Source organism: Delphinus delphis, chromosome 15 (genome assembly GCF_949987515.2).
Source record: "Delphinus delphis chromosome 15, mDelDel1.2, whole genome shotgun sequence".
Lineage (NCBI taxonomy): Eukaryota > Metazoa > Chordata > Mammalia > Artiodactyla > Delphinidae > Delphinus > Delphinus delphis.
In genome coordinates, this window is record NC_082697.1 from 64,687,783 (window position 1) to 64,714,072 (window position 26,290).

The following is a 26,290-nucleotide window of genomic DNA, read 5'->3' on the forward strand; positions in this document are numbered from 1 at the left end:
GTCTGGGAAGCCTTTAGCTGTGCACGGACAGAACGTGGAGGGGGACTTTTCCTGTTAGGCCAGAACTGGCTGCCTGGGCCCAAAGCTGGGGACTAGGGAGAGGCAGCAAGGGGTTGGCAAAAACCGGGCCCAACACCTCCCTCTGGGATTTTTAAGAGGCAGAGACCTGGTCCTGCAGTTTTCAAAACCATCCTCCTTTCCCACCTCTATAAGCAGAGGGGAGGTGCTGGCCGAGTGGGGAGAGCTGGGGATTTTCCCTGCCCACCCACTCAAAACCGAGAGAGACGGCTGCCAAGAGGGTCCCTTGCAAACATCAGGCACCTCCTCAAGGGGAGACCGGCGCCTTTTTCTCCATGGCATCCACTTAGCCAGGGGTCTTGCTCATCTGCTTTGCACCTTCCTGCCCAGAGGAAAGAAGAATGGAGAGGGAAGGGGGAACGCGGAGGATCCTGCACTCGGAGCCTTCGACGTGGCAAGGTTAAGTGTGGCCACGTTGAGGGTGCACCCCGGCCCCCGGCCCTGACCAGCCCGCAGACTCTCTGCCCACAGAGTCTCAGGTCACCAGGGTCCTCTTGAAACCCAGTCCCCCTAAAACTGAGTTCCTCTTCTGAGTTTATGATTACCTCTCTCTATCCAAAACTTTACTCCCTTTCTTTTCCTGAACCTGTTCCCCTCAAGATTGAGGACTACCAAAGAAAAGGGGGGATGGGGACCATATACAAGCCCCTTTGAAGTAAAGGCCTTTTTGCTTTAGTTTCCCAGGCCTCCCTTTGATTCTCTAAAGGCCGGCTCAAGACTTCATAATTAGGAAACGTGAAGATGTAGAAACAGAATAGCTATTGGGCCGGGACACTGGTACCAATTTAGACTATAAATCCGCCACACAGCAGGATCACCCAACTTCCAGTTCCCTGAAAGACACAGATACAGGCCTGACACACAGTCCTAAGTTGTTTTTATAGGAAGCTGACCCCCTCCAGATGGAAACTGCTGATCGCAAGAACGCAGGCCCTAGGCTGGTTGAAACCAGAAGGCTGATGATGCTTGAAACTTCACCTTGATGCCGACCAACCCGAGAACTGAGCACGAGCTGATCACACACCCTGCAGCCCCTCCCTCCCACTGCCTTTAAAATCCCTTCTCTGAAAGCCATTGGGAGTTTGGGTCTTTTGAGCATGAGTTGCCTGTTCTCCTTGCTTGGTGCCCTGCAATAAATGTTGTACTTTCCTTCACCACAACCCAGTGTCAGTGGGTTGGCTTTACCGTACGCAGGCGAGTCGACCCTGGTTTGGTTTGGTAACACTCTCTCCTCAGATGCATAAGGCAGGCTGGAGGAGCCTGGGGAATTAAGCGCTTCTGGAAACATCCTTCAACCTGTGCCTGCTGGGAGTTGGGGAACACATGCCCCAGCGCCCCCCACCCCTGGGGAAGCCTACACCGAGAGTCCAGGAGGGTCGCGATCCACATGCCCACAGTGGGGACTTGCCTGATAACACTGGTTCTTCTTGGAATCACCCCCCAGATAAAATACTTGCACTCAAATCTTGATCTCAGGGTCTATTTCTAGGGGAGCTCGACCTAGGCCAATAGATGACTCTCTCAGGGGGCAGTGAGCCCCAGAGAAGGGAGCTGGGATTGGACCATCTGACTAGGGCCCACCCTCCCGGGCTGCTCCTCACTGAAGGGACCCCAACAGTAAGAGGCCATGGGAGACACTCCCAGGGCTAGGAGTCCACCCACCCACCACCAGGACGTTCCAAATAGTTGACACATGCCTGCCACCAGGGCCAGCTCTTGAACCCTGCCTGCCAAGTTCTTCCGTGGGGATATTAGCCAGAGAAGCTTCAGCAATAAAAACTGTGGCCATGGCAGTGAAATAAGGAGACAGTCGTGCTTCCTTCTCTGAAACGGCACTCCTTCCCACTTCAAGGCTGTGAAAAGCCACGCTCCACCGTGCATGAGGAGGGCAGGATGAGGGAGGCCAGGCCCCTGAGAATCCTCCCTGGGACTTCCGGAACTTTCGGGACAGAGGATCTCTCTTTCCACTGGTGTGGCCCAGCTGGCAGGAGGTAAGCCCGGGTTTTGCTTCCCTGGGGAAAGGGCCTTCCTGAGAAGAAAGGCAACGGATGAAGGCGGCGCTGAGGAACATTCCAGCTGAGAGATTCCCAGGATACAACCTGGACACCAGACTCAGTGGAGCCTGGAGCCCACACAACCGCAGACTTTTCTCTTTGACCAAAGCCAGTCTGTGATGGGTTCTGTCGGCTGTAACCAGCATTTTGGGAGCCACCTAAGAAAGTAAATCTCTTACTTCAGAGTCATGCAATTTTTCTTCTATTGCTCAATCAGAACAGCAGTCCCCACACTGACAATCAACTTGGTTACCAAATCAGACTGTCCTTTGGCCTCTTCCAAAGATCCAATCAGTTTGGTGCTCCTGAAGAAGGCCACCAGCTCACCCCTCAGACTCTGAAGGCTCTCCTAAGAGGCTCCAAGCAAACACAGAAATCCTCTGAGTGGCTCCAAAGGTGGAAAGAAGCAAGATACACACTGATATAAAAATCTGGGTATACTTATGAGAAATACAGTCTTATCACATCCAAGTTACATGGGGTAAGTCAATTTACAAAGTCCTCAGCCAGGACTTCCTCCTAAATAGATTATTTCATAGCGGTTATGGATATGGGCTTGCAGTCCGTCTCAGGTTCAAGTCCCTACTCCAGCTGTGCAATTTTGGGTAAGTTTCTTAACCTTCCTGAGGCTCAGGGTCCCCATCTATAAAATGCAGGTGCCAGTGCCATCCATCTGGTGGGGAATCGTTAAGTATTACACCGAGCCCAGGGTCTGGTACGTGGTGAGAACCAGAACACGCTTATTGCCACCACCTCTGACTCTTATGCTGCAAAGGCAACACACACAGACTTCACTTCCTAAGCCACGGAGCCCTGAATTATAGGCACTGAAGGTCTAAAAGGCATTCCTTTGGACAAAGCAAATCTCACATTAAAGCAGTTTTCAGAAACATAAATATCCAGTAGCCAGATGTGCAAATATCACTTTTGACTAAGCACATTTTCTTTTTCTGGGCTCCAATCAAACATTGTTCCTCAGCAGGCAGTGTGGCTTTGTAATAAGAGATACTACACCCCACATGACTCCGAATTATCCCCCAAGAACATCTAAGAGCACGCTACCCGGAGCCTGCCCCTTTCCCAGACGGCTCCATAAAATACCATCCTAATGGCAGCCTAGATCGGGCTTGCAGGCAGCCAGGCCAGCTCGCTAAACCAACACAGCAGCCGACCAGCGAGACCACATCTCGGACCTGTCTGTCCAGCTGCAACAGCCCAGCCCCTTCAGCATTCCACTGGCCACGCAAGTGCCTCCCAGAATGAGGTCCGCAGTTCACTTACGTCAGACTCTCCCAGCACATTCACTCAAGTGCAGGTTCACCCAAGACTTAAGAAATCAGAATCCAGGAGGCTGAGGTCTGGGAACCCCACAGGCACAGCTCCTGGGAGATTCTGGTGCTTGGCAAGTAAGACAACAGCAGCATCCCCTGTTTGAGAATCCCCCCTCTGTTTGAGAGCCCTCATTTACAGCACCCCTGAAGCTGGAGTGTAAAGGCTAAGGGCTGGCTCTGGGGATCAAAGATGCTGCCTTCAAACTGTCTCCCAAGCTGGGCACTTGTCCGCTCCCCTTCCCACCCGGAAGCCCGCAGCGTACTACTCCTAACTGGTGTTCCCCAACATTTTCTTACGAACGTTATCAAATACAGAGAAGCTGAAATAACTGTACACTGAACCCCTTTAAATATATCACCGAGCTCGTACAATGAACAGTTATTAATTCTGCAACTAACATTTTGAAAATATGCTATATTTGCTTTATCGCATATCTATCCATCTTTTTCTGAGAGCATTTTAAAGTAAGCTGCAGGCACTAGTGACCTGAACACTTCAGCAGGCATATCATTAACCAGAATTTGAGGTTTACGGCTCTTTTCTTTTTCAGATAAAATTTATATGCAATGAAATGTGCAAACCTTACGTGATGAGTTTGACAAATGCATACACCTGTGTATCCAACGCCCTATCACTATTAGTCTAGAAACTTCCCTTTGGCCCCTTTCCAGTCAATCCCCTTCCCCAGTCACAACCCCTGTTTTGATTTTTCACCATAGATTAGTTCTGTCGTTTCTTGAACTTTGTATATATGCGATCATCTATACGGGCTCTCTCGGGTCTGACTTCTGTTTCTCATAATGATTGTCAGCAGGATGTCCTCCTCAGCATAATGTCTGTGACAGTCATCCACGCTGTATCAGTCCTTTTTCCTTCTTACTGCTGAATAACGTTCCATTACATGAATATACCATAGTTTGTTATCCTTTATCCTGTGGATGGACACCTGGGCAATTTCTGGGGCTATTACATGTAGAGCTTCTCTGAATATGCACGTACAAGCTTTTGTGTGGACATAACATTTTTGTTTCTCTTGGGAGTGGCACTGCTGGATCGTGGGGTAGATATCGGTTTAGTTTTACAAGAACCCACTAGAATTTCTTCCTAAGGGGTTACATCACGTGATACACCCACAGCACTGCCCGAGGGTTCCAGTGGCTCCACACCTTCACCAACATTGGATGTTGTCAGTCTTTGTGATTTTAGGCATTCTGGTAGGTGGGTTGTAGTGGTGTCTCGCTAAGGTTTTAACCTGCATTTCTCTGATGGATGACGAAGTTGAGCACTTTCCCATGTGCCTTTAGACCATTTGCATGAGTCTTCTGCTGTGAAACATCTGTTCAAAATTGTTGCCCATTTAAGAATTGGATTTTGGCTTGTATTTTTGAGTCATGGGAGGTTTGTTTTGCTTTTGCTTTTTTTAAAATTGGGGTATAGTTGCTTTACAATGTTATGTTAGTTGGAGTTCTTTATACATTTTGGAAATAAGTACTTGTGGGTCCCCCAGGAACAGTTCTCTCCAGGCAGCCTGGCCGGGTCACCCCTCCTTCTCAAAATACTCCAAGGCTTCCCGTCACCCACAGGAATAAAATCCAAGCCTTTACCTCAGCCTACAAGATCAATGTGATGGGGCCTTTTAAGCCAGTTCAACCACAACTCCTGCTGCTCTCCCCTCACTCACTCTCCTCCAGCCTTCAACACACTCTGCCTCAGGGCCTTTGCACTTCTTGTACTCACTGTTTGGAATGCTCTTCCCCTGGACATCCTCCAGGCTCACTCCCTCAACCCTTCCAGCTCTCTACTTAAATGCCATCTCCTCACCCACCTAGAACAGCTTCCCCACTCTCACCCCTCAGCCACCCCTCTCCAGCCCCTTATCCTGCTTTCTTTTTCCTCCTGGCAGAGACAATGCCAACAGGCATGATGTGTTAATTCATTCACTGACTATCTATGTCCACTAGAATGTAAGCTCCATGAGGGCAGGGGCTCTGTTCTGCTTGCTGTAGAGAACCAGTCTCATGTCTTGGTTATGGTGCATCACTTTGTAAGCCAAAGACCTCAGTTCTACCACTCAGCACAGAAACATGACTTAGCTTCTCTCTGCCCAGTTTCCCCACTTTGTAAAATGGGCCCTTGTGAAGATAGACAAGTGAGCACATGTAGAACGTTGCTTGGCTCATGGTAGACACTCAGGAAACTCAGAGTGAAATTAGTAGCCCCAGCCCCTAGAGCATGACAATCACCTAACAAATATTCATTGACTAAATAAACGGATAGTTTATATATGTACAATATTTTGACTGTATATTTATAATGTACAGTATATTTATAATTTTCCTCGACTCGAGGGACTTTCACAGCCAGAAGCTACTTTCTCCTGAGAAGAGTTTATAGCCCTAGAGAGGCACTGCAAGGGAGCGGGCAGCAGGCACCATGTCTCCACTTGACACGAGCAAACAAAGACCTACAGGGTTACATGACTCCAGTCACAAGGGAACTAGTGAAAGGGCTGGAACAAGAACTCTGGTTCCTCCTAATGCTCTGTGAGGTTCTGGCATGCCCACGGGACCTCTGCTCTTTCCACCTCCCTCCCCCTTCCTTCCCCAAACCACATGATCTCAAGAGAAAACGAACGTCCTTCATCCTGAATGTTTTTCTGGCTCAAGAAAAGGTTGAAGAAATAACTGCACACCACTATTCATAGCAGCATTATTCACAATAACCAAAACATGGAAGCAACCCAGCATTCATCAATGGATGCATGAAAAAACAAACAAAACGTGGTCTATCCACGCAATGGAATATGACACAGCCTTCAAAAGGAAATCCTGCCACATGCTACAACATGGATGAACCTTGAGGACATTAGGCTAAGTGAAATAAACCAGCCCCAAAGAGACAAACGTTGTGTCATTCCACTTATATGAGGTACCCAAAGTAGTCAAACAGAAAGTAGAGTGGTGGTTGCCAGGGGCTGGGGCCAGTGGGGTACGGGGAGCTATTGTTTAATGGGAACAGAGTTTCATTTCTTGCAAGATGAAAAGAGTTCTGGATACGGGTGGGGGGTGATGACGCGTGTGTATGTGCTCAACACCACTGAAAGATGGTTAATTTTACGTTATGTGTGCTTTGTCACAATTATTAATAATTTTTAAAAAAAGAGTTGAGACTACACGGATTTCACCTCTAAATGGCCAAAGTATCAATTCACTTCAATCCACTTGGATGAGAGAACTTCTCTCAGAGGCCACTATAACTTCATACCACATCAATCACACCACACACTTCGGTATTTCTATGTCTTCATTTCCATTATCTTTCGGCCCAGCGTTCTCAATGTGACCAAAACATCTGCAGTAGATCCATTAGCTGCTAATTTCCTGAATGTCAAGATCAAAGACACAATGTTCAAAGGCACAAAACAACTGGGACATTCTGCCGTGAGCCAGAAGATGCCTATATGCTGGCCCTACAAGCCAGCAATCTATACGCCCCCACGGGGTCTCCACGGCAGAGACCGTGGAACTAAGAAACCCTCAGAGTCGCTCTGACCCACATACCGCGAAGTCAGGCTGAAAACGAGAAACTGCTTCCACCCCCCGCCCACGCAGCTGCCTCTTCGGAGCACTCTGGTGAAGGCAGACGCCTGCCTCCAATGGAAATCTGCGGTGATGGCCAACCTAACCGTCTGGGCGCACTGTGTGAGGATTTCGTTTTCTGTCTCCAATGCAGGTCTATTTTGCTCCATGTGGATTTTTGTTCAAAACCGCTATCTCCTTTTTCACATTTGGAATGAAAACCAAAGCAGCTACCTGGAGATCTACCCCTCACATCATCTTCCCCTTGGCCCGACCCCGACCCCTGACAACTGTCTCTCCCTGGAAAACCCTCCTTCCCCAACAGGGAACAGCCCAGCTCCCGTCTTGCCTGTCATGGCAGACCCTGCTCCGTCCCCCCAACCTCCATCCTCCCCTTCACCCCACAGCACTACGGACATCTTGGGCCAGATCATTCTGTGTTGTAGGGTCTATCCTGTGCGTTGCGGGACGTTCAGCAGCATCTCTAGTCTCTACCCGCCCGAGGCCAGCAGCACTCTCCCATCCACCTAACCCAAAACGTCTCCCAGCACTGACAAATGTCCTGGGACCAGAACTGTCCCTGTTCAGAACCACTATTCCATACTATAGAGGCTTCAGGAAGGCCCAGGGCTGCCCGGCTGAAAATCGGATTTCCCAGTACGGTCCCCGCCAATGACCGACAATGTGGGCTGGCTGGCTCCCTTGTCTGAAGGAGGAAATGCTGCAATGAGATCCAGGACCCAGAGTCCCCTCCCCACCACACACCAGGCTGAGGCTCAGCCTTGCTTGGCTGTCACCCTTCACCTAGACCACTTCACACCCACCCCTGCAGGGTTTTCTCTTGCGTCCCATTTTGGATTGAATTGTATCCCCCAAAGGTGTGTTGACCTCCTAGCCCTCAGTACCTCAGAATGTGACCTCATTTGGAAATAGGGTCGTTCCAGATGGGATTATTGAAGATGAGGTCATCCTGGAGTAGGGTGGGCCCCTAATCCAACATGACTGATGTTCTTACAAGAAAAGACACAGACACACACAGAGCGAAGGCAGGCTAAGTGAGGGGGAGGCAGAGATGAGAGTGAGGCAGCTATAAGCCAAGACTGCCAACAACCAGAAGCTAGAAATAGGCAAGGCAGGATCCCCTCTGGGTTTCAGAGGAAGCACGGCTCTGACAGCACCTTGCTCTTTGACTGAAAGCCTCCAAACTCTGAGACTATAAATTTCTGTAGTTTTTTGTTGTTGTTGTTGTTTTTTGCAGTACGCGGGCCTCTCACTGTTGTGGCCTCTCCCATTGCGGAGCACAGGCTCCGGACGCGCAGGCTCAGCGACCATGGCTCACGGGCCCAGCCGCTCCGCGGCATGTGGGATCTTCCTGGACCGGGGCACGAACCCGTGTCCCCTGCATCGGCAGGCGGACTCTCAACAACTGCCCCACCGGGGAAGCCCCAAATTTCTGTAGTTTTAAACCACCCAATTTGTGGTGCTTTGTCACAGCAGCCCTAAGGAAACTAATCCACACTGAAATGCTATCTCAAGCTCTGCTCCTCGGGACCCCAACCGCAGACACCGACCTTCCCACTCAGAGAGTATAAATTCCAGAGCAAGCTTGAGACGGCAGATGTGAGTCCATTCTTCCCTCAATTTCCACGAGCCTTTCTTCACAAGAGAAAGAAGAAGAAGAAGGAAAGGAGGAAGGGGTGAGGGAGAGGAGAAGGAAATTTACTTTGGGGATCCTTCCTTCCTCCATCCTCCACTCATTCAATAAATATTGCTGAGCACTACCACGTGCCAGCCACCGTTCCAGGAGCAGGTGAGAGAGCGGTGAACGAATAGACAAAAGCCACTGCCCTCCCAGGGTTCACATTCTAGCAGGGGAGACAGACCATAAAACGTACGTCTACGGGGTGACGACAAGTGCCATAGAGAAAACTAGAGCAGGAGAAGCAGGCGGGGAGCGCCCGGGGCGGGGGCTGCCTCTGGCGTCTGATACAAATGTTCCCATGGTCCTGTCGGGCGAGGTCTCAGCTCAGGCAGAGGGCGGCACACCTGGTGCACACCAGCACACTTGGGCTCCTTCTCTTTTCTGCCCTAGCCCTTCTGTGAGGTTTCGGGAGCCCACCTGGCCAGTGTGCTGGGACGGGCTCCATGCCCGTCCCAGTGCCAGAAGGGCGACCTTCAGAACCGCCACTGACTCTGACGACCCCTCCTTCCCCGTCTCCTCCTCAGCTCTCACTTCTGCTTCTTGGGATCACCTCCTAAATTAACGATCTGCACCCAGGCCCCTGCCTTGGCCTCAGCTTCAGGAGAACCAAACCAGGGCAGATGGGCCAGGAAGACTTTCCATTTCAGGCAAGGTAACCTTTCAGCCAAGACCTACAAGAGCCAGGTATGGGGATGTCCGGATTCTCTACCTCCGGGGCCTTCCACTGACGTGAAGAGAGGAGCTGGCAAATCTGGAATTTATTTTGTCAGGTGGGCCTCCCTCTTTCAACATAATTTTCTTGACACTTGAAAAGCGAGTGATATCAAATATCCAGGAGGATACACAGAAAGTACCAAATATATCCTGACCGTGTGACGGGAAAGAGGCTTTGGGATTATAGCAGACACTGCCAGCATCGTGCCCGCTTCTCCTGACCGGGACCACTTCAGCCTGCCAGCTCCTGCACTTATTTTTGCATTTGTGGATGTCAAAAGTCTCTGTACCGGGCTTCCCCGGTGGCGCAGTGGTTGAGAGTCCGCCTGCCGATGCAGGGGACGCGGGTTCGTGCCCCGGTCCGGGAAGATCCCACATGCCGCGGAGCGGCTGGGCCCATGAGCCATGGCCGCTGAGCCTGCGCGTCCGGAGCCTGTGCTCCGCAACAGGAGAGGCCACAACGGTGAGAGGCCCGCGTACCGCAAAACAACAACAACAACAACAACAACAACAACAACAAAAGTCTCTGTACCTGCCAGTGTAACAGGACAGAAATACCAAGAAATGAACCTCTCCATCCCCCCAGCCCTCATTCAGTGGTTGATAGGAGGTGCTGTACAAAGACCCCGGCTCCCTCACCCCTCAGGCGGAAAGGCTCTTAGGTGTGTGTCTGACACTGGCTCCCAGTCCCCCCAGCAGGTTTCAGCTCCAGTCACCCACAGTGGTGGTCGGCTCAATAACTGCACCCCTCATGCGACTTTCCCACCCCCTCCTGGTGTTTCCTCTGGTGTCACCTCCCTATTAAATGACTTCCCCTGCCTCAGGGTCTTCTTTTTCTTGGGGAATATAAACTAAGAGAGTGATAGCTTTGAAGATGTGTACACACACACACACACACACACACACGGTGGAACAGCCCCTCCAGTCCTCATGTTTAACACCTGCACCCCAAATGTGAGATGCTAGCTCATCAAACCCCTGGCCAGTAGACCTGGGCTTTAGAAGCACCTTGATGTATTCGATGCAAAATAATCCCACCTGCGTTACACAGGATCACTGTCCCCGCGTGGGTGGGCTAGACCAGCCTCCAACTGGTGGGGTTTTTTCCTTCCCATACACTCCCCTCATATCTTTCCACCCACAGTGGGGGCAGTGCTGTCCTCCAGCCCACAGAATGCCCAAGGGAGGGACCCTAAAAGCCCACTGGTGAGACAGCCTGGTCCACGGGTGGCTCCCCAAGGGGCCAATTGCTCTTCCCTGGGCTGGAAGAGGGAAGGAAGCTAATCTCACAATTTGCCTGAAAAAAATCCATCTATCATCCCGTTCTTCAGCCTTCATTTTATTTTTCCCAAATCAATTTCTGAAAGTCAAAATGACTGATAGCTTCATACCCAGGACCATCACTCTCCTTAGTAAATAACCCAGCATCAATGACAAACAGCTCCCAGGGCAGTGGTGGCCACATGAACCCACACACATGGGAAAATTGCATAGGGTCTGTAGTTTAGTTACCAACATCAGTTTTCTGGTATCGCTAATGCACTCGGATTGTACCAGATTTATCATCGGGGAAGCTGGATGAAGAATACACAGGACTCTCTGTACTGTTCTTGCAACTTCTTGGGAGTCAAAAATTATTTTAAAAACCAGAGGTTTTAAAAATGCAAATAAAAAAAAAGTTAAATACTGAGATAAAAATAATCATTTTTTTAAAAAGCTCCCAAGAGGAGACGCTGCCAACCCATCCCTTACCTGAGAACTGGGAATCAGCGCCTTCCACCAGTGTCCGCCTTTCACCAAGTCGACCTCGCACAAAGGCACGGCCACCTTGCCGATGACACAGTGGCGTGAGAACTTATCAAAGTCCAGCACAGTCAGCAGCAGGGTCCTCCTCTGCGCCTCCAGGAAGGGGATCTCAAAGGTGTAACGCTCCTCGAACACGGGCTTCTGGGTCTTGCGTTTGACCCCGGTCTGCTTGGAGTTCTTTTGGTCCGGCAGGAGGCAGATCTTGACGTAGGGGTTGGAGTGCGCCATGTCCTGGCGCGCGCCGTCGTGGGAGATGGGAGGTGGCAGGTCCCTGGCCTCGATCACGCGCACCGTCAGGTGGTTGTGCAGCAGGTCGTACTGGGTGCTGAAGTGCAGCATGCCCAGCTGGTACTTGGACAGGATCTCTGCGTCCGTCAGAAAGTCCACGTCGTCGCTGTTGGAGCCGAGGGAGTATAGGCGGGGCTCGAACTTTCTGAAATAGTCATCCGGGGTATAGGTCCGTCTGAGCACCGAGGGCTGGATGGGCTCCTTCTTGGCGCTGAGAACGCCGAACTCGATGGGTTTAATATCGATGAGTGGGGAGCTGGGTCGTCTGGAATCGAGACCTACACACCCATCAGAAATAACAATGAACACCACACCAAGTACCGGACCGGACCTGGGCCGATCTGTGAGACTGGCGACAGTTCCCGGATCCTCACACCTGTTCGCTCTGCTTCATGATGCTCTTTGCCAGGTGCTCTCCACTCCCGGAAATCCTCTTATTTACTCTATGGGAGGCAGCCTGGCGGTACAGCCATCCCCATCGCCATCATCACGGCAGCTAAGCGCCAGGCACTGCCCTAACTGCACTGCGTATATCCAGTTATCTAATCTTCACAAGGTATTAGCCAGTGACTGTTATCTCCACTTTACAGATGAGGAAACAGAAACTTTAAGTCACTCACCAAAGGTCACACAACTAGTAAGAGGAGGAGCCAGGAGTCAAGCCCCACCTGTCTGGCCCCAGAGTCTGGCTCTAACCATTACCCTATACTGCCTCCACTTTCACAGAGTAGGCTCTGGGGCCAGAGTGCCTGGGTCAAATTCCAACCCGGCTACTTCCCAGTGAGTGTGAATCTCTAGTAATGAGCCGTGTGACTCCAGGCACATTTTACACACTCGGTTTTCCCATCTGAAACGTGGAGTCCATCACAGCACCCACCTCAGGGACTGTGGTGAAGGTTCACTGAGCAATGCAGAGAGGGCTCAGCACAGAACACGCACACGTGGTTAAGAGGCACTAAATGGTAGCTACTGCCCATCTTCAAGGATCACACTCACACCTCATCACTTACGGGGTACCTCTCCCCGGCAAGCAGCAGAGTTCACTGCTCCCAGTTCATCATTCCAATCTCTGCTCATCCCTCTATTCTAGCAATGAGCTCATGGCATTCTTTTTTCATTTTTAAAGGACTTAATTGAGGCATGATTGACATACAAAAACCTGTCTATATTTAATATACACAACTTGATGAGTTTGGAGATAAGTTTGCACCCATGAAACCGTCACCACAACCTATACCATAAACGTATCCATCACCTTCAGAAGTTTCCTCCTGCTTTCTTTCTTTCTTTAATTTTATGTGTGTGGTAAGAACATAAGAGCTACCCTCTTTTTTAAGTACTCCACACAGTACTGTTAATTTTATGCACTCTGCTGGACAGTGACTCTCTAGAACTTACTCATCTGGCCTAAGTGAAACCAACACCTGCCTGGTTCCAGCTCCCCCTGGGAACCATATTCTACTCTCTGGGCTTAGGAGTTTGATTATGAGATGCCTCGTATTAATAGGATTGGTATTTGTCCTTTCATGGCATCTTGTTGATTGCCCAAAGCCTGTCTTGCTGGCTAAAATCACGAGCCTTTGCCGGTGCGTGGCTGCACTCTCTGATAAATGTGTGCTGAATGCAGTCATCTCTGTATAGAGCTGGGCACGAGATTTAGGAATCATCTAGACTAGCGCCATCCAAGAGAAAATAAATGCGAGCCAGATACAGATGTACAAGCCACAGAGGTAACTTAAAATTTTCCGGTAGCCACAAGTTTTTAAAACTACCAAGAAACAGGTGAAATCAATTTTAATATCCGATATATCCAAAATATAATCATTTCAATATGCACGCAATGTAAAAACATTTTAGTGAGACACTATAAATTCTCTTTTTTCACACTGGCTTCAAAACCCATTGGGTATGTAACAGGTGCGGGGCATCTCAGCTCAGCCACGTGGGTGGTGGCCGCTGTGACCAGCGCGGGGGGCAGGTCAGCCCTCTCATTCTACAGATGGAAAGACTGAGGCTACAGAAGCCCGACATCCCCTCCGTTTCACTATTTCAAGCCCTTGAACTTTACTTCCTTCTTCTTCCCCCCATAGTCCCGGGAAAGATCAGACATCAGTCATTTCCAGCTGAGTGGATTAGTTTCATGAATTTAAGCTTTTTCCCTGTTAAGTGAATTTCAGACATCAGCTGAATGAGACAGAGGAGACCCATTTGGGGAGTGACAGGAGGTTGGGAGTCTCTGGGCTTTCTCCTCCCCACACAAATCATGCCATCTGGTCAAACACACAGGCTATACATGGACAAACTGAGTGGCCTGAGGGCCGCATTCAACCCAGAGATACATTCTGTTTGGGTTTAAAAGTAAAGAAGTTTCGGGCTTCCCTGGTGGCGCAGTGGTTGAGAGTCCGCCTGCCGATGCAGGGGACACGGGTTCGTGCCCCGGTCCGGGAGGATCCTACGTGCCGCGGAGCGGCTGGGCCCGTGAGCCGTGGCCGCTGGGCCTGCGTGTCCGGAGCCTGTGCTCCGCAATGGGAGAGGCCGCAGCAGTGAGAGGCCCGCGTACCGCAAAAAAAAAAAAAAAAAAAAAAAGTAAAGAAGTTTCATATAAAAACCCAGACTGCCAGTTTCCCTTTCCAAAGATCAGGCAATACAATCCCACATGGCAAGAGCTGAGTAGTAGCTGGCCCCGTTCAATAAGACGTTAGCTGCCTAACTGGCCCCAATCCCTACCCTGCCCTAGTACAAGGCCAAGAGTCGCCTGCCATTTGTCACTGCATTAGGGTGATATTTATCTCTCTCCAACCCTCTGCACTCAGTCACTGACACAATCCATTTGGCCCCTGAAGCCACTTGAATTTGCAAGCCCTGCTACGTAACATGATAACTAACACTTGCCTTTCGGGGTCCGAAATGATAATATGCTGACAGTGTCATCAACTGAGCCAATTCAATGAAACTTGTGATCGATACTACAAAAATCAATCAAAATGATCGCTTCTCACTGAACTTGGAAGAAATCAGGTGCGATGCCCTCCTTTGTCACACTGCCATGATCTCTGTCATCTCGTCTCCTGGCCTGTCACACCACTCCACCCCCTCCCCAGAGATGACCCTGTCCTTCACGTCTTTCCCGGGGATGCTCCTGAGTGTCTGGGAATGCCAGCTTTCTCCATTTGTCCTGGAGACCCAGATAGCGGGGGTGAACTTCACGGACTCTGAGTGGCAGCTGAGCAGCAAGGCTTGCTCGAGCCAGGACCCCTGACCGTCACGGCAGAGACGCTTACTTGAAATCCTCCGGGTCAGGCTGTATGTAGACTTAGATGTGTCCGAGGACGAGCATCTCCGATCTGGGGAGTTGGTCCGTGGGGTCAGCGGGACTTCACTGGCTGTGTGGACAGAGTTCCCGTCCTTGTCACTGCTCCGGCTGGCCAACCTGTAGGAGAGAAGAGGTCTCAGTGGTCGTCAGAGAATCCCCAGGGATCGGCATCTCTGTCCCGTGGGAGACAGACCCATGACGAAACTGCTCTCAGACCCAGTTTATGCAACTTGGAATAAAGCAAATTTGAAATAAACTCTCAATAGCCGTTAACTCTCGATAACATCTTGCTTGTTGTACAAAATGTGAAATGATATAAATGAGTATTTCCCAATTTAGAACAATATCCTATAACAAGGTCACTCCAAGTTTCTTTGAATGGCAAGGCTATGGCTACAAAATGGCCCTGAGAATCAATGATTTAAGAGCAACATTTTGATGTGTAGAAACAGCTGCGAATTAGCAGCAGCCACAACTCAGTGTGCTCCCAATAAGGATGAGAAATGCTGAAAAAATAGAAAGCACTTCGGGGGGCGGCGGAACAAGGTAGTAATTAAGAGCTAGCTCAAGGCAAGTCCCTCCCTCTCTCTGTGCCTCCGTCTCCCCGTCTATAAAATGGGACTAATAATAGTACCTGCCTTACCCAGTTGCTGTGAACACTGAGTTAACAATATAAAATGCTTAGAACAGTGGTTGGTATGTTGCAGGTAAGTGCTCAATACATTTTAATTGATGTTATTATAGCAGAGGTGGCTTTAAGATCCCCCAATACTCACACAGCTACTAAGGACGCTGGGAAGGGGAAGGAGCGGGGAGACAGCTTGCAAAGTGGCCGTGAGATTGACGCTGCTGACAGCAAGCCCCTCAGCCATACCTTCAAGACTGCATCCCCCAACTTGACATTTAAACCTGAGGCGAAACTAGTCTTGAAAAATGCAACTTTCAAATTCTATAAGGTCTGCAGATGCAGCCTGGGCATGACATGAGACTGATCTGATGTTCCTCCAAAGCGAGGGTCACAGCCAGGACGAATGGGCATGTTACGGGGCGAAACTCCCAGTCCTTGCTTGCCTCCTGCTCCTGGTCTGTAAAAGGAGAACGGAGGGGCTTCCCTGGTGGCGCAGTGGTTGGGAGTCTGCCTGCCGATGCAGGGGACGCAGGTTCGTGCCCCGGAGCGGCTGGGCCTGTGAGCCAGGGCCGCTGGGCCTGGGCGTCCGGAGCCTGTGTTCCACAGCGGGAGAGCCCACAACAGTGAGAGGCCCGTGTACCGCAAAAAAAAAAAAAAAAAAAAGGAGAATGGAGCAGATGGAATGTGGGGCATGGAAGGGGGCAGGCGAGGGCACAGAGATGCGATCGTACTAGATCAGTCCTTCTCTCTCTCCTGTAAATGAAGCAGCAGCACCTCCCAAGGAAGGCAGGACCAAAATGCGACGCGGCCACTGGGGCCCCTCCGCCTGCATGGCCTGCTTCCCGGCTGTCATACCTCACCGAGGCCGCTGCCTCCACCTGTGAAGTCCCATCAGTCTTCAAGGATCAGCTTAAATGCCATTGCTTCCTGAAGCTTTGGTTGAGTCCTCCCAGACACGGTAGCGGCGTATGCCCAGCCCACCCCTGTCCCTTTGGCGACCATCAAGCCTCCGTGCCCTCTGTTCCTTCCGCCTGGAATGCTCTTCCTGCCCCCGTCACCTGTCTTGTTCCTCCTCATTGTTCAGATCTCAGCTGCAACAGCACCTCCTCAGAGGCCCCACCCTGTCCCGTCACCTCCTCCCACCCCGTCACTCCTTATCCCTGCACCTTCTTTTTCCCCCTTCAGCACATAACTCTTCTTCAGGGTGGCCTGCCTGCCTATCTTCTGCGTCTAAGCCACAGCTCCACGCGGGCAGGGGCAGTATCTGCCTTACTCATCACTGCCCTCCTTGCCCTGGCACGGCACCTGGCACGTCTGGGGCGCTCTGATTTATTTTTTTCAGTGAATGGGTGAATGAATACACCTTTCCAGTGGTTCTCATCTGACTTACCTTGTGTCACTCTGATCTGAGGGCACGCCTTGTCACTCCTCCCATAACGGGGTACAGATCTTAACGGTGGGATCTGTACTTACTGTGATCAAAAGTACCAGGTGCTGAGCACCTACTGTGTGCCAGGCACTGTGATCAATGCTCTGTATGAACCATCATTTCATCCTTGAATCAATGCAGGAGTTAGTCGTTATGAACCACCCCCACCTCCTTTACAGACAGGGAAATGGAGGCCCCAGTCGGGTGGAGGGAGGGGTGGAGAATTGACCTGCACCACTGTGAAATGGCAGAACCCCAGTGGAATGCAGCAGTACCAGACTCCGGATCACATGCCCCACGCTACAGAGCTGGGTGTCCCCTGGGAGGCCTGTAAGAGCCCTGCGCTTAGTAGGTACTCAACACATGCTTGTTGGACAAAGAAATAACCTAATTCACTCTTCAGTGAGGGTCTTCCTGGCACTGCCCCAAAAGGAGCCAGTCGGATTGTACCGTTTTTCTGACCCTCACCAGCCCAGCCCAGCCCAGCCCAAGAAAGCTGGGGGGACCCACGTGAGGGAAGCATATGTGACAATTAATGGTGTGTCCCCCCAAATCACACACACAAAGGGCCAGCTCATCTGCCACATGCCACCCCACAGAGAGGCATGTTCTGTGGTTCTTGGTTCTAATGTCACAGTAGCAACAGCACTACAAGGCCTGTACACTTGACATTTCTACTCTCTGCCTGTTTGATAACATGCAACTGCCTGCCTGGTAAATAAATCTGAGGAAAGCACAAGCACTAAATTCTCTTTCTGGAGGATTTAACCGGCCTCCCCTTTACCGATTTCTCTTAATATTTCGCATGATCTTGACAGTCAAAAATGTACTCAGTGTGCCCAGGATTCAAGGAAGACCTGGGTCATCTTAGGAAGCACAAAGGTCATGTACAGCTGCTCAGACTGTACACTGCACTACGCTAGGTGGTCCCATTCATAATGACCACCACGTGAAGGGCACCTCCTGAAGCTGTGTGGTGTGCTGGCTCTGCTGGAAGGTTCCAGCCCACTTCTCTGCTTGTGGCATAACCAAAACAAGTGTCTTCCCTGAGGGTCCCACCCCAGAAGAAATCCCCCGCTTGTACAAAGGGTCAGCAGCCTGGGCAAAGCAAAACTATCCTCCAACTCAGTGGCCGTGCATCTGGAACACTCTGCATTTGGGGCAAACAGATACCAGGCTGTGATTTTCAATGTCTATCAGGGGTCTACTCTGGTTCAGAAGAAAATCCAAATTCCTTAATCTGGCATTTGAGACCCTGCACGACCTGAGCTCGCAGGCTCGTTTTCTATGATCCCCCCGATTCGTGGCGTTTGTCCACCCTGGATCCAGTCACAGCACCCAAATTGTTTATTACCCAGGTCTGCAAACTACAGGGCCAAATCCACTGCCTAAGTTTGTAGAAGTGTTATTGGAGCACAGCTATGCCCATTCACTAATGAACTGTCTATGGTTGCTTTTGTACTACAAGGATAGAAGTGAGTAGCTGCAACAGAAACTAAGCCCAAGAGGCTAAAATATTTACTATCTAGCCCTTTACCGGAAAAGTTTGCCAACCCCTGTTCGACTAGCTTATTATTTCTTGTGTTTCAGGTGGAATAACCCTTTCCCTGGTTCCAGCATGGTCAGCAAACCCAGGAATGATCCCAGCACTTTTTCCTCCAAGCAAAAGTGATTGGATCAAGTGATTGGCACACGACCCAAGCCAGGGCAATGAGAGCCTTTCCCGATACATTTGTTGCTGTTAAAAATGAGGCAGAGAAAAAACAAAGCTTAAGAATGAGGCCAGGGCTTCCCTGGTGGCGCAGTGGTTGAGAGTCCGCCTGCCGATGCAGGGGACACGGGTTCGTGCCCCGGTCCGGGAGGATCCCACATGCCGCATAGCGGCTGGGCCCGTCAGCCATGACCGCTGAGCCTGCGCATCGGAGCCTGTGCTCCGCAACGGGAGAGGCCACAACAGTGAGAGGCCCGCGTACCGCAAAAAAAAAAAAAAAAAGGATGAGGCCAAAACAGAAGAAACGTAAAGAAAGAGAGTGAGAGCGCGTACATGCACGCCCATGACATCATTTGAGCCCCTGGATCCAGCTATGCCTGCAGTCATTCTCCCAGGATTTTTCCATAACAAAACTCTATGCAAGACCGTCATACGGGCGTGCAGGGTGTGAATACACAAACTGAACTTATATACCTGCTGTACCTCCTACACTAGAGTTTAAATCCCCTGAGCATGGGAACAGGACTCTATCTAGCCTTGTAGGGCAACCTCAAGAGAAAAACTACCGAAGAAACTGAGATTAACTTTTCAAGGGCATGACTGCCACTTTCAGGACTCACTTTCTGCCTGCAGGTTAGTCAGCTGGTCAATAGCCATTTTTTGGAATGAACAAGACAGCCCTGGCACAGCAGAGCTGGAGTTCTTCTGAGCATGGCTTTAAAGACGCCAGATGGGCTGAGCCAACCTCCGTCACTGGAAAATGGGGATGATCCCTTGATTAACGAGTTGGTTTCACCAAACATCTCAACTCTGTGCACACCTGCAGGATCCAGGCTACAACCTGTGAGTAATGGGAGGTTCCTTAACATTATCTTTATCAGTTGAAAGAATCTTGATCTATACCTAATAATAACAGAGATGAATACTTACTACTGTGCTCAGCACGTTACGTGCATATCTCATGACGCCTAACAGCGACCCTATAAAGTAAGTTCTATTACTTTTCCTACTTTACAGATGGGGAAACCCAGAATAGGGTGAAAAGAATCACTTAACGTCTGTGATTACCAACAAGGTATCAAGCAGCCTGAGGTACTTTTGCATACACTAATTCATGCAATCACCACAACCACCCTATAAGATAAATACTATTCTTTTTATCATCCCCATTTGACAGATGGGAAATCAAGGCACAGAGCGATCAAGCAACTTGTCCAAGGGAACAGAACTAGAAAAAAGTAGGAGAAACAGGATTTGAACTCACAGAGCCTGACACAGAGCCATTTGGCTATGGAAATATCTGATACTTGCTTCTAAGAAAATAAGAGGACTGAGGCATGACCCCCAACTTGGAGGGAAAGATGGGCGCCAGAGGCTTCTGGAATCTTAGCCCAAGGGTTTAGCTGAGACAGCACTGGATCCCCACTGAGGCTGCAGCTGTGGGCCCTCACACTGTCTTCTCAACTCTCTGAGCCTCCCCTCTGTATCATGAGAAGTGGCACCTGGTGATTCCCAGGCCCTGGCCCTCTAGACTCAACCCAGACTCTCCGGCCACATTCCTCTCCCAGCCACAGAGAGGTGGACCAGACACGTGGCTGAGAAGCTTCAAAACTGCGTTCCCAAAATATCCGAGCGACTGGCAGATGGAGATGTTGTATGCGGGCGCGGGAGGAAAACGAATTGGAAATAAAACGAAAGACGCCAGAGAGAACATAAACAGCGAAGGAGGACACGATGGCGACTGGAGGTGCTTTTCTGCTCCCCTGTTTCTGAAGTTCCTGCTCAAACCAGCAGAGAGGCACTTGTTTGTTCATGCTGTCCACACCAAATACTCCTTGAGCATCTAGCATGAGCCAGGCACGGGCCAGGTGCTAGGACAGTTTGTCATACTGACTTGGATTGAAACCTTTAGAATGTGGACATCCCTTGAAGAATATAGATGCTCACAGATCTCTTTTTCTGCTTGGAACGACACTCAGCGTGATTAAACGTGCCCACATGCTTAGCGTTACACAGTTCGTATCTCAGAAGGCCCGATGTGAAACCAGCTACACTGAAGCCCCACCCCCAGCTGGTCTCGCCAGCCTGCCGAACGCAGCGAGGCACAGAGCACATCCCATCAGCAGCTAAGAGGTCGATGGAAACTCAGCCTTTCCCACTTTCACACCCCAAATCCTCCTTCCCGGGCCCCAAACCCCCTCGCAGAAACGGAGGAAAGAAAGGTCTTAAGATTGCCTTCCAGGAAGTTCGGAGCAGTTTTACTTACAGCCAGGGAGGAGTCTGGGCAGGGAAAGGTCCCAGAATTTCAACTTCATCCTCACTCGACTGGCAACAGCTGGATTCATAGCACTTCTGACAGCAGTGCCGGCAAGTCCATCTGCAGAGCAGCAGATCGGAGATTCTAGAAAGAAAACCCTGAGGCCATTGGGGGAGGTGGGGAGTGAAGAGGGGTAGAGGGGAGGTGGAAAGGGTGGGGAGGAAAAAGAGGAAAAACACCCAAAATTACAAGCAGCTGATCCCTGATGAGAAATAACGACATTCAGGAGGTCTGCCTCCGCCACTGATCACTTAGAACAAAATGTTTTCCATTTCTATTTACCAACTGCAGGCACAAAGATGTGGCAAATACCAACCCGCTCGAGCCATTAATAGCGAGCACAATATTTGCAGGTTATTTTCTTTTGCAGTTTATGTGAACGTCTTTCTTGACATGGGGATGGTTTATTCAACATCGTGAGGGCTATGCAATATGTTCTCAAAACACAATGAATATTACTTTGTCTTCTTGAAAGCAAAGCAAAAATATTTTAAAAAAATTATCTCATGACATGAGAGTAAACAGAGATAATCAAATGGCAATAAGTAGGGGGTGGGAAGGAAAACTTATCTCATCAACTAGTGTCTTTTCACCGGGATCTCCCTTCCGTAGAAGGGGATCGAAACTATGCCGTTATCAACATCCGGTTGCTGTTTAATATTCAATATCCCCGCAGCCCCACACAAGGCTCCAAAATGACAAACAAGCATTTCTTGATCAGAAGCCAGACCAAACGAATCGCCGAATTAACTCACCTCGTTTAAAGGTTCCAACTGCCCTTTTAGAGATCCACGTGAAGCCAAGGGGCGCAGAGGGCGAGGGGGGTGACAGAGAGAGAGAGAGAGAGACAAGACCAGTTTAGCAATATTCCAGCAACCCAAAAAAAAAAAAAAAAAAGCCCTGCTTCTTTCCACTTACCATCCTGGGAAGGGAGCTGACCTCCTAACAAGGTGTTGCTACCTTCAGGGTTGCTGGTAGCCTCCCGGCTAACCAACACCGAATAAATGGGAAACTTTAGCATTTCGATTTGATTTGCACCGTATGCTGTTATGAATCAGAGCGGGTGGATAGATAGTCATGCTATCCAATGCAGCCACACTTCAGGAGAGGAGCAAACCTTCCTATACAGAAATAGCCATGAAGCCAACCCAAAAGGACATGATTAGCTAACAGGCAGGCAGGCACAGCGTGGATGTGACTTGGCTCCCCCGCCCTCCCCGAGGCCCTACCTTCCAATTCTGCTCCAATGGTGGGGAGCTTCACATGACCACCCACAAACAGAGGGAGCCAAAGAAAAGAAAGCCATAGTCTGGTCCTCGGGAAGAAGGGAGGGAGCCCCTCCCTTCTTCAGCCCCACCTCCACCCCAGTTTCTTCTCTCCGGTTCCCAAGGCAGAGTCTCCCGCCACCCCCTTCCGGGAGAGAGTCTTAATGGCTTTCCAAACGGGCCAAGTAAACCAGGTAGGTTAGGAGGAGTCTCCCACAGAACTCAGAACTTTGAGTCAAGAGGGAGAAAGTTAACTGTCTTTTTCAATTCTCTTGCAAGGAGGAGAAAGTCTTAATTTGGTACCATTGTATGTGACATTTTTCTAACAGTTGCAAATCCCATCCCCGCCTTCCTTTTTAAACTGAGAGCAGACCCCAGCTCAGAGCCTTGGAGACAGCCTACCCATCTAGAATCCAAGAATGTGGCATTATTCTCATGGTGTTTATTTTTCCTGTTGCCTTCTGTTTATATCACGTGACCCTGGTTTTCTATTATGGTAATGACATAAAGTTTCCTTTTCATACTATTTTTTAAAGTTAAAATAAAGTGCAAGTCCATTTATAGAAAAAAAATTAAGTGAATAACAGCACAGGTGGTTCGCAGCTCATGAAAAACTCAAAATCCTTGAAGTGATAAGCGATTTACTGCAGCTTGGGAAACGAAGTCTCGGGCACTAACCACACCGAGGTGGGTGAGGAGAAGGGTATGAAACTGAGTGAAGAAGCGCTAGTCCTGGCCTCACCAGTGGCCAATCATGTGACTTGGGCAAGTAGGGGTGGCGGGGGGGGGCGCACTCTGAGCCTCAGTTAACCTCTTCTCTTTAGTGGAAGGGCTAAGCTAGGACACTATGAAAATGCTTTGTCCTGCCCAGCTGCACAATATCTGAACCCCTTCTGTGGCTTATGAGAACCAGACAGTTTGTCAAGTCCAGTTGGAACCTGCTAGGCACCGGGGACTGTCCTGGCCAATACAGCGGTGAGGTGAACAATGCAGAAAAAGCTATGCCCTCGTGGGGCTCACATGAGAAAGTGCTTTAAAATGCTTACGGTCAAGTGCAAGGATACAGTGATGCTTCTTTACAACAAGCCAGGCTCACAGGGAAGTGTTCCTTGGGTATGCAGTGATCCAAAGAGAACCATTTCTAAAACCATGATGAGCAGAAGCAAGGCCACCTCAGGGGCCCCAATGAGGTACAACCACGCAGCTTTCTCAAGGCCCAGGTGCAAGGTGACTGTCAGGGCAGCAAAGAGAAACCAAGGAAAATGAAGAAAGAGGAAAGGGAAGATGCTCTGAGGCTCCCAGGAATGCCAAGTCTTTGAGGCTCGGTTTCATGTGTTTGACCCAATGGAGGAGAACTGATTCGAGCCAGGAAAAAAAGGAGGAAGGAGGAGAACCCAGATATTCTAGAACAGGGGGTGCAAGCTATGGCTAGCAGACCAAATCCGGCCCGCAGCCTGTTTTTCCATGGCCCTCCAGCTAAGAATGGTTTGTATATTTTTATTTGGTTGAAAAAGAAATTTAAAGATGAATACTTCTTGACTCATACGAAGTATATGAAATTCAGTTTCAGTGTCCACAGACTTTTATTTAGACACAGCCATGCCCATTAATTTACTACTGTCTATGGCTGTTCAGAGCCAGAGTCAAGAGGCTGTGACACAGACCATGAAGCCCTCCAAGAAAAAAGAAGTGTTTACTATCTAGCCCTTTACAGAAAAAGTTTAACACCTTGTTCTAGGAGGAAAGTCAACATCACCGGGCCATCCTCATACCAGATGCTTAACAAATCCCCCACCGATCCCCACCAGCCCCCTTTTAGGCCTCACCACGACCCCTAAGCACCTGTATGGCCTTGGGCAGGTCCCTTAATTACTCTGTGCTTGAAGGCAGTCATTAAGACCCAGAGAAGCATTGTTCCTTTCTCGCTGCACTGCGCATTCTGAGGGGCAGGGACCTGCTGCTTTCTCAGCTGTGTCCCCACTGCCCATACATAGCAGGTGATTAGCCATGTGTCTCGAGCAACTGTCGAACAGCGCCCCGCCCGACAACATCCACACAGTAGGTGAACAGTAAATGTGACCTTCATTGAACTTGAAAAGATGACCTAGGGATTCCATAAAAGAGAAGTCAATGGAGCGAACCTAAGGAGAGGGATGTGAAGGCTATGGCCTAGGTGGCAGAGCAGAGTTGCTGGCTGGTGGAAAAGTCTAAAGACATGACGAGGGGATGCGTGAGCCAAAGGGGCACGAGGGGACCAGCAGCAACCCCAGCTGTAGCCGAGGGGAGACGTGAGCCCGGATGCACCCTGACTGTGGGAGCCTGGAGGCTTCTCTGCCAGGCTGAGGAGCCAACCCCAGAAGCAAGCAGCTCAGCGGGTCTGACTGCATGACCTTGGCGCTGACCCGTCGCCACTTCCCCCCCATGTATCGAGAAGAAAGGTCTTTCAGTCAAGCAGCGCCCCCTCACCGCCCCCTAAAGAAGGTGCTTGTAAATTATTTCAGCCTAAGGATTCTTGGGGGGTGTCCCCAAGATGATGTTGGTCCACAACTCCCAGACCCCAGTGCAATGGCCCAAAGTAATCGGCTGCCCCCCAACACCACCAGCGCGCCTCTGGTGTGTCCCCCACCGCTCAACACCCAGTGCCCGGGAAAGACGACGTCCTTGTCCCTCCTGGCCGAAACAGGCTCCCTCCGCCGGCCAATTAGCCGGAGCCGTCACCAAGGCAACGGCAGCTGGCGGGCCGGGCGGCTGGCGCGCCCCGGGCCGCCCTGCCCGCGGCCCCTCCCCTGGGGAGGGGTGCACGAGGGAGGAGGTGGGGGAAGGGAGAAGAAAAGTCCGCCCCACCCCCATTCCTTCCCCAGGAGGTGAGGGCGCGCGTGAAGAGTCCGCTTAGGGCCTTTCGTCACGGGGTGCGGGGGTCCCCAGCCTCTTCTCCTGGGGCGCACCCCCCACTGCTGCACAGGTAGCCTGCGCTCAGACACCCTTTTTCTCCAGGCAAGTTTGTGGCAGCGCAGCCGTCTGCCCTCCCCCCCGCGCGCTCACAGTCGCAGGGGGCGCGGCACCCCTCACCCACACCGCGGACCTGGCCCCCCGGCCTCAGCCCTACCTGAATGTACGCCATTTTCGCCCGCGCGCACTCACTCCGGCCCGGGCATGGCGCCGCCACGGCCACTTTGCCCTCGCCAGCCCGAGAGAGGGGAGAAAGCAAAGGGGGAAAGAAAGAAAAAGGCAGCCGGGTGGCCCCAGACGTGACTGGCGTGGCTGATGAGCGGCTCCCGCCCCTCCGTCGGCCGCCCCGTCCTTGCCTTCCCCTGCGTTCCGGCTCCCGGAGTCGGGGCCGCCTCCCAGGTTGGGAGAGCTCGGGCGCCCAGGGCCTCCGCCTCGGCCTCCCTCGCTGTCCCGCGCTTCCCCCGAGGCGCTCCCCAGGCTACATTAAGGCCGGGACGCCTGGGGAGGAAGCCCGGGGCAACCACGGAGACTGCAGCGACCCCGGCGCGGGCGGGGCCGGAGACGCTGGGGCCAGTGCGCGCCCGAGGCGGGGGAGGGGACCGCGAAGGGGAACGGGGTGGGAGGGGGCGGTGCGCGGGTCAGCCCATCCGGTCGGCACCGATGCTGGCACCTACGAAGAGCGGGGCCGCCGAGGCGGCCGTGAAGCCGAAGGGGCACGGTCCAGCCCACCTTGTAGTCTGGAGCTGGGAGAGTCCTCCCCATCCAGCCCTCTCCCAGACCAGGTTGGAAAAACTTTATTCCCGCCCCCGCCCCCGACGCGCCTAGAACTGTTGCGGTGAGGAACGCAAAGGCCAAACGAATGGGAGCCTCAAGTTAAGGTGGGGCCTTGGGCTCCCCGAGGGAGATACCGCGGCCAGGGTGGCAGGGGCGCGCGGAGAGATCGGCGCGTCCCTTTACCCTAAAGCTGCCGGACTTGCGCCCTGGGCGCAACAGGTCTGGCGCGGGACGGCCCAGCAGCGCCACCCAGCGTCGCGCCCAGCATCCTGCGTCTCTGCCCGCTCGAAGCTCCGCGCCAGCGAGCGTGCGCCCCCGGGCGTGTCCACCGCCAGCCTGCCAGCCCTCGTGG

General features: G+C 51.3%; 1 protein-coding gene across 4 annotated transcripts in view; it reads right to left on the reverse strand.

Annotated features, from left to right (window-relative positions):
* Positions 1–25,499, reverse strand: part of LOC132438038 (synaptotagmin-17) — a 117,066-nt gene extending 91,567 nt beyond the window's left edge. For 2 of the 4 annotated variants that reach the window (XM_060031822.1, XM_060031824.1), the window contains exons 1-5: positions 21,869–22,092; positions 21,706–21,728; positions 20,900–21,048; positions 14,834–14,982; positions 11,211–11,830 (exon numbers count right to left, since the gene is read on the reverse strand). In XM_060031822.1, the coding sequence (XP_059887805.1) occupies positions 11,211–11,830; positions 14,834–14,982; positions 20,900–21,048; positions 21,706–21,728; positions 21,869–21,971 (1,044 nt within the window). In that variant the 5' untranslated portion in view covers positions 21,972–22,092. Of the gene's footprint in view, positions 1–11,210; positions 11,831–14,833; positions 14,983–20,899; positions 21,049–21,705; positions 21,729–21,868; positions 22,093–25,321 lie in introns of those variants that run through there. The other 2 variants (XM_060031823.1, XM_060031825.1) reach the window with 2 other exon arrangements.
* Positions 25,500–26,290: the final 791 nt, after the last annotated feature.